General features: G+C 31.1%; 1 protein-coding gene across 1 annotated transcript; it reads left to right on the forward strand.

Moving 5' to 3' along the window:
• Positions 1-338: 338 nt before the first annotated feature.
• On the forward strand, positions 339-8312 carry LOC142629027 (alpha-galactosidase-like). The gene is made up of 9 exons (XM_075803028.1): positions 339-403; positions 1333-1474; positions 1610-1867; positions 2071-2245; positions 2510-2571; positions 4084-4247; positions 5330-5427; positions 7309-7367; positions 8160-8312. Exons 1-9 carry the CDS (start codon positions 339-341, stop codon positions 8310-8312), a joined length of 1176 nt encoding a protein of 391 aa, XP_075659143.1.
• The last annotated feature ends 264 nt before the right edge of the window (positions 8313-8576 follow it).

Genomic DNA, 8576 nt, shown 5'->3' on the forward strand with positions numbered 1-8576 from the left:
TGAAGCTATTCTATCACTCCTATTATTATCGTCAAATGTGTGACATTAAAGATCAACACCATTGATGTCCCTAGTTCCAACTTCCAATTAGCAGGTAAGGTGTGATATTGAGAATGTATTTATCACTTGCTCCGCGACACTAACTACCGCATGCAGTTTTGGTATTGGCGTGTGAATGTATTTCCTTATCTCATCCCCCTTCCCCTATATATATGTGTGTGTGTGTGTTTCTCAAAAAAAAAAAAAAAAATTCATGTAGAAGTAGTAGTATTCATAATTTTATATAACACATTGCTCTCCTCTGCTTGGCGGCTGAAAACTTAAAACCATCCATTATGATGAATATCATTGTTAACGTCTTCGCCTCTCTCTATTTTCTATTCATTCTTCTAAATACAACAAGGTGCTTCTTCTTTTTCTTCTTCTACTTCTATTATATTATATCATTATCCTTCCTAATACTCCCATTATTGCATTGCATTCGCATTTAATTATAATGATCAACTGCCCAGCTTTGAAGATAAAGATAACATGCGATTTTATAACTGTCTAAACTAATTAATCATTTTCTCCTACATGTTTCTGCTAAATTAATGACTAGAGTAAGTTTAACTTTTTTTTTTTGGTTAATAATTTGATAGTTAGAGATGAGAGATTTGAACTCTGGATGTCTCCATTAAAAATACCAGGAGTGTCCATTAGTTGAATTTCAAGATTCTTGGCAAGTTAACCATTTTTAGGAACTTCAGAGTGGTAATAATAGAGGCTTTAGTAAGGGTTTTGGTGGGACTCTCTCTGTGTTTGCTATTTGCTAAATTTTCTGCTATAGATGCAATGGCGGCTCCAATAATTTTTTCTCTCTCTCTTGTACATGTGTGTATGTGTTTGTTTCTTTAAAAAAAAAAAAAAAAAAAAAGGTTAGGGTGGTCCTCTGACCACCCTGGCTTCAATATGGAGTCGCTCCTGTATAGATGTACAATCAATTATTTAGGTATTTTTTGCTTATCATTTTGGAGAATGAATTTTCTTGCATATATATTATAGATTGAGACCAAATTCACCGAATGTTGCTCTCTTTTGCTCTCAACACGTTTTCCAACGCAAAATTAGTTTCTTTGTACAAATTTCATGATACCAGTAAAGATTAGTGCATGATCTATCAACCTAGCTAAACTCCACAAAAGCCTTAGTCCTAAAAACTTTGGAAAGGGTTCGTTATGTATTAGATCAAAAAGCAAATAAAGTAGGCTAAGAGGAATTTATGACTAGTATTTTTATGATTCGTGTCATTTTGTATGTCTTCGTTGAAACATCTATTTGAATTATGTCAAGGCTATATGTGGAAGCGCAATATGCGAGCTCCCCACCTAGAGGTTGGAACTCTTATGATTCCTTTAGCTGGACCATTTCCGAAAAAGAGTTCTTGGATAGTGCTCAATTCATATCTGATCGTCTACTCTCTAGTGGATATGAGGTAGGAAGACTACAGATACAAATTTTCTATCCCACTTTTTATTTTTCCCTCCATATTCCATCAATCACAACTTGCCAAAATATTCATTCTAATACTTTCAAGTAAAATACTCAAAAGTTTATCTCTGCAATGTAGTATGTTGTGGTGGATTATCTATGGTATCGGAGAAAGGTGGAAGGTGCTAACAAAGACTCTTCAGGATTTGATGTAATTGACGAATGGGGGAGGATGGTCCCTGACCCAGATAGGTGGCCTTCCTCTAGAGATGGAAAAGGGTTCACTGAAGTAGCCAAGAAAGTGCATGACATGGGTTTGAAGTTTGGGATTCATGTTAGGAGAGGAATAAGTACACAAGCAGTGAACGCAAACACCCTCATATTGGACACAAAAACGGTATTGTCAGAGCATTTTTCATTTATTTGTAGTTACTTTATGGAAGAACAAGGAAGCACACTCAATTTTAAAGTTTAATCCTCAGAAATACGAACAATGTTATTGGAATATGTAATGCAAATAGCAAAAAAAAAAGTGTCAAGAATAGTTAGCATTAGCAATAATTGCTTAAGCTTATGCTTTGATATATTTATTTTTATCAGGGAGAGGCTTTTGGAGAGGGTCGCAAAAAGTGGACTGCACAAGATATAGGGATTAAGGAAAGGCCATGTTCATGGATGCCACATGGTTTCGTGAGTGTAAATACCACGGCGAGAGCAGGAGCTGCCTTCTTGAGGTCACTCTATACACAGTATGCTGAGTGGGGTGTTGATTTGGGTAATTAATTTGACCATTAGTTATTGGAAATTTGTCCTCTCTATGCATTGCTAGCTACAACATACTAGTCAGGGTGTTCTTGAAATCCCATGAGTTTATGCATGCAGAAACTTAAAAATTTTGATTTGTGCATGTAGTACGACCGTAACCTTATATACAATATTTTCATCACAACAAATTCAATTGGACAGTCACCTGATTGGCAACTCATTCTCCATTTTCCACGTTTTAAGTTTGACATGGATTGTTTATATTTTCTTGTAGTGAAACATGACTGTGTGTTTGGTGCTGACTTGGATGTAGGTGAAATAAGCGTTGTGTCAGAGGTAAGATGCATACCTCTCTCTCTCTCTCTCTCTCTCTCTCTCTACGTTACTGTCACATCTGCAGTGACATTTGTGATATTTTAGAGGGAAAAAAAAAATTTTGACAGTAAAGAGATAGAATTTTATTAAACAAAAGTATTGAGTTACAACTTACAATTCATCATTTGGGCGTTGGCTAGACATGTATGGCCAATCCAATCTAAGCACCCAGGCATGGGCATGTGAATAGGCTTGGTTTACACAACTTTTGCGCAACAATTCTGATGTGGCTGATGTTAATAAATTCATGCTTTCCATATTAAAGTTGGCTTAGTTCAATGATAAAATGTTTTGTTCATTTGAAAACAATTTATTTAGTTTTTTTGTTGAAAATGTGCTAAAATATACTAGTTTGAAAAAGTGAAAAAAAAAAAAAATGAGGTTTTAAAATATTGTACATAAAAGCTATATAAAAATAAATAAATAAAGGAAAAAGCTAGCTTATAATTAAGCTAGTCCCAAACACACAAATGATGTATTTTTCCTTTCATTTTAGGTTGTATTTGGATAGATTATATTTGGCAACTTATTTTATTATTCAGTTAGTTGAGCTTAGTTAAACAGTGGCCAAAGCTACATTTTGTGTCCAGCATGCGATCTACCTTGCTCATGAGTGACACATGTAAGAAATTGACGAAGATTGTCTATTTACGTGCATGCTGAACATGGCTAGAGAGTGGAATCTGACTATAAACTTTATGAGAGACCTCATTTCATTCCATCCACCTTGTAAAGAAAGAGAGAACCTTTGCCTAAAAGCTGAAAATGCTCTCATCCTCTCTTCTCCATTTCTCTCACCATTGTCATACATTTGAGAGAAATTTTGTTGCCTTAATCTCCTTCTCCATCTACTAAGTTTTGTGAGTTATGTGTTGAAGGTTTAGAAACTTAGGGTGCTATCACATATCCAATCCTCTGGGAAGCTAGTTGAAGATAGGGTTTCGTGAAGCTGGTTGCTAGGTGGAGCTTAGGAGGCTCAAGTATATAGGGGAATATGAGTTTGGAAGGTTCATAGTCTTACTTGTACTACAACTATTCATATAATGGACAATTTCTAATGGTGTGGTTGGGGGAGAGATTTTTTCCGCTAGGTGCTCAGGTTTTCCTCTTCCTAAACACTTCCTTGTGTTTGGCCTTGGTTTGCTTTATTTCTACATTTTTATATTGCTCTTTGTATGCTTTAGTTCATATTTGCACATGCTTACAATATGAAATTTGGTTAATCACTTACATTGAACTAAATGGTGGTTTAGGATTAAAAGTGATTAAGCCATAAAATTGGTCTATGGGGTTCTAAATATATGCCAGGGTATATTTAGCATTTCTCAATAAAGAATAAATAATGGGCCTATATGAAAGTGATAATTAGCTAAACACAATTTTTCACATAAAAAATCTAACAAAAGTTGTGGAATACAATATTTTGTTCAAAACATGCATGGTTGATTTATTTCATGGTGCGCCTTTGCCCAGGTTCTGAAGCAACTTGACCACCCCATATTGTATTCTCTGTCTCCTGGAACTGGTGCAACCCCAGCAATGGCCAAGGATGTGAGCGGATTAGTGAACATGTACAGGATAACTGGGGATGATTGGGATTCATGGGAAAATCTTGCGTCACATTTTGATGTTTCAAGGTAAAAAGGCAGTTCTATTTTTGTTCAAGATTTTTGGAGTTTAGGTTACACTTTAATCATTACTAGCAATGGTCTCACACAATGCACGGATAATGCTATAAATTGCTATGTGAGAAGCTTATATAAAATGTTCAAAATATTTTAAAGCAATAATATGAAGTAATGTTGCGATAATATAAAGAGGCTTTTGTTAAATTAATGATGTAATACAAAATTAATTTAGGGGATGAAGAATTTAAATTATAGAGTAAGAGTAATTAAATGTCATGTAAATTAGATATTATTTATTATGTGGCGTTTCATAGTTTTTGTTTCTTCAATGCATTGGAGTAAACATAAAGTTTTTGTAATGTCGTGTTAATGTTTTGACTTATAGAAATATCATAGAAAAATTATGATGTCACATTTATATTATTTAAGTATGAAAATGATAGGTTAAACACTTGGTGAAATAGTAATATCCTACTAATAGAATTTTATCAAAAGAGAAATGATATGTCCACAACATTTTTACAACAAATCTTAAGTGGCAGGTTGTTACTGGTTGTTATTGTTAGGGCAAAAAAGTAATCTTAGTGTTAAGTTCAAATTTGAACCAATAATAACTAACCACCTATGATTTGTTGTAAAAATATTGTAAAAATGTTGTGGACGTAGCACCTCTCTTATCAAAATATGTAAAGAATAAGAGGTCGAAAGCTAAATGAAAAATTATTCTAACAAAGATCTACATGGCAGGACGACATGGTTTCCCACGTGAGATTTTTTCTCTTTGAAATAAAATTTTAAAATAATAGGTTTATAAAATACTGTTATATATGGTGCACACCTATATATAATTAGTGCATGCCTATAAATAATTAATATGCATATTTACACCATTGACACATTCAATGAACTAAAAATTTTATATAAATACAAATTTTGATGAGATTGAAGCCTAAATGAGAAAATCTCAAAGAATGTGTCACTTGGTAGAACCAAATGCTCTCTCTCACGTGATGTTTTTGCTTTATATATATATATATATATATATATATATTGATTGATAGATGATTTCTGTTCCTTTTTTTTTTTGTTAGGGATTTTGCCGCAGCTAATATGATAGGAGCCACAGGCTTGAAGGGGAAGTCATGGCCTGACTTGGATATGCTACCACTAGGATGGCTGACTGATCCAGGTTATAAGAATTTTCTACTTTTCCTTTATACATTTAATGAAGAATTTAGCTTTTTTTTTTTTTTTAATGTCAGGTACATATACAATTTTTTCTTAATTGGCCCCCGGATTTGCCTTCTTTCTTCTTTCTTTTAACCTTTAATTATATTTTTTTTGTCATATATAACTCAATAGATTTAGACAAAAATGTAAATTTCACCTTTTAAGTTTGACTAAAATTCATTTTAATTCTCTAACTTTACTTTCGTTTAATTGAGTCTATTAAGTTTCGAATTTATTCAATTCAAGCATTCTGTCTAATTTTATTTTAAAAATTTTCATTAAAAAAAAATTATTATTTTCACATAAAAAAATCTATGAAATTAATAAAAATATTTTATAGAGTTTTTTATGTGATTTTTTTTCAAATTTTTTTCCTCATTAGTTGATGGCATACTTAACAACAATATTTTTTTAATAGAATAAGACAAGAGGCCTGAATTGAATAAATTTTGAAATTTAAAGGATTTAATTTAACGAAAGTAAAATTAGAAAACTGAAATGAATTTCAGTCAAACTTAGAGGGTGTAATTTACATTTTAGCCTTGGATTTAATAGCAAAAGAACATATAGTTCCCAAAATATATAAGTAAATCTTATTAATAAAAACTTCTTTTATTTTCTACAAAAAATTCTCTTTAATTTTGTATTTATAAAAGTTTAGGATACACGAATGCATGAATTTTTATTTTTTTATTTTTAATTAGAGGAAACATGCTATGATTTTGTCATAAAAATTTTGAGACATGACCTACTTTCTCATCTATAAATAAAATAATTTTATTTTAAATTTTTTTATTTAGTATTGTCATTATTATATTTATCTTATTATACATCATATACATCAAGACATATAAAATAAAATTTATTATTGAATTTAAAAATTAATTGATTTGTATACTTTTATGTTTTCCTATTTTTAACTTTTAATGTGTGATATTTAATTTATTTAATAAAAACATTGATTTATAATTTTTAAATAATGTAGATTCCAGTTAGCTTAATAAGTAAAGTCTCTTGTGGTTAAATAGGAAACTTAGATTCAAATCCAACCTAAGCAAAAATGAAACTAATGAATGTCTTAGCTTGATGAGATATAGCAATTATTATAGAATAGACTCTATAAGTTTTAAATCCTAGCATATCTAAAACAGTGTTTAAAGAATATTAATTGTGATTAATATAATTTGAAATTTTGAAGCATAATTATACACGATTTAATGAAAGAAAATATTATTTGTCCTTCAATTATATAAAAATAACTTGATGAAATTTTCTTATATTTGAGAAAATGATATGTAGAATAAATCTTTTTTTTTTTTTGGGCCTCTAGAATAAATTTTTTTAAAAGACATGTTTTAAGTATAAATTATACATATATGTACATTGCTTTTTAAAAATAAGAATATATGTGTATTATTTTGTGGATTTATAAATTATTGTTCAATTTAACTCCCAAAAATATTTCTAGCTCTGCCACTGGGAGCGACAGAGTACTATTAGGTAAATCAATGAACTTAGTTGTTGTTTAAAGTGATTTTTGCTTTTACTTTGGGGTTCTTGACCAAGCAGTTTCAAGTGACAAATAGGTCCATTAGTTCATGCACTCAAATATGCATCACTTCAATTTCAATCTTCAAAAACAAAGAACTTGCCATTCCAATTCCGCTAGCTGACTTCTACATTGTCTGTCTAGACCAAGTGGCATGGCAACAAGTTCTCCAACCTGCTTCTTTACTTGAAACATGTTATATATCTATGACAAAATCATTGGATAGTTAATTAGAAATTTTCAAAAGTCCCAGTTAACTATGGTTAACTTTATTTTTTTCAAATATTTTAGAGTCAAATGAAGGTCCACACAGAACAACTAACCTTACTCCAGATGAGCAAAAATCTCAGGTATTTATATCAAAACAAAGAAGTTAGTTATCTGTTGGTGTGTTTTATTAATACAAATAAATAAATATTTACATTTACAACTTATGATTTATTATGAGTATTCTATCTATTAATTTCAAATGGTTATTACAAAAATTTATTATGTTTTTGTAACTTATATCTCCACTATATTGTCATTAAATTGATATTATAACTTACATCTTTTCTATACCTATAAAAAGGGAGTTTTACCATTCTAGAGAGGTAAACTTAAAAGTCCTATATGTGTACACACAAATGTGTAAAAATAATAAAATGAGAAAACATGTATAGAGTGGGTTTTTTTTTTTTTTTTAGACTTTTTGTGGACAACAAAGGATGTTATTGTGGTGGAGCTTTTGCTCTACGGAGTAGTGCAAATTCGTGGAGAATACGGCGTGTGTGACTAGGCTATTGTATCCTAAGGAAATCATGCCAATGAACTTATTGCACTGAATGAGATGTATCTTCGATATTCTCCCGTGGTGACACAAAATGCCTTAAAAATAGCAAGTATCACACCTCAGCCCAGCCATGCCTTATGATGATATCTATAATCTATTATTTTTATTTATATGTCATATATTATCATTCATACGAATGCATTGAGATAAGAAGTGAAATTTCATTTTATTTGTTGTACACTTATTACATAATTGTGAAATATCAAACTATTTTATTGATTTTAAACTGCGGATCCAACTTTCTCTGTAACCCTTGAAAATTGAAATAACTAAGCACTCTATTTTGACCTTATCTTTCTTATTTTCTCAGGTGACTTTGTGGTCTATGGCTAAGTCTCCTCTCATGTTTGGAGGAGATGTAAGAAGCCTTGACAACGCCACATACGACCTCATAACAAATGAGATTGTGTTGGAGATAAATTCCTTTAGCTCAAACAACATGGAGGCATGTGTACCCATCTAATCTTTTGTAGTCTTTAGGAAAAATGAGCATTGCCTAAATAGCAACATAACATATTATTTAATTGTTTGTACAGTTTCCTTATGTTACTAATGGGGCGCGTTCTTGGATTGCAACTGGAAGAGATGGTACGATTCCCCAACCAACAAAGCACTCTAATTAGTAGAGCCTCATAGCTCTGCATTGCCCAAGTGCAAAGATTATTTTCAAAAATTAAAAAGTGCATAGTTCTATTCTTCACATTTTTTTAATGATTTTTCATGAATT

Source organism: Castanea sativa, chromosome 3, assembly GCF_040712315.1.
Source record: "Castanea sativa cultivar Marrone di Chiusa Pesio chromosome 3, ASM4071231v1".
NCBI classification, from domain to species: Eukaryota; Viridiplantae; Streptophyta; class Magnoliopsida; order Fagales; family Fagaceae; genus Castanea; species Castanea sativa.

Excerpts from the sequence above, each read along its gene's own strand:
- LOC142629027 (XM_075803028.1), top strand. The coding sequence starts at position 339 with ATGAATATCATTGTTAACGTCTTCGCCTCTCTCTATTTTCTATTCATT. Across the intron at positions 4,248-5,329 it reads TCACATTTTGATGTTTCAAG|GGATTTTGCCGCAGCTAATA; the intron begins GTAAAAAGGCAG and ends TTTTTTTGTTAG. Across the intron at positions 5,428-7,308 it reads AGGATGGCTGACTGATCCAG|AGTCAAATGAAGGTCCACAC; the intron begins GTTATAAGAATT and ends CAAATATTTTAG.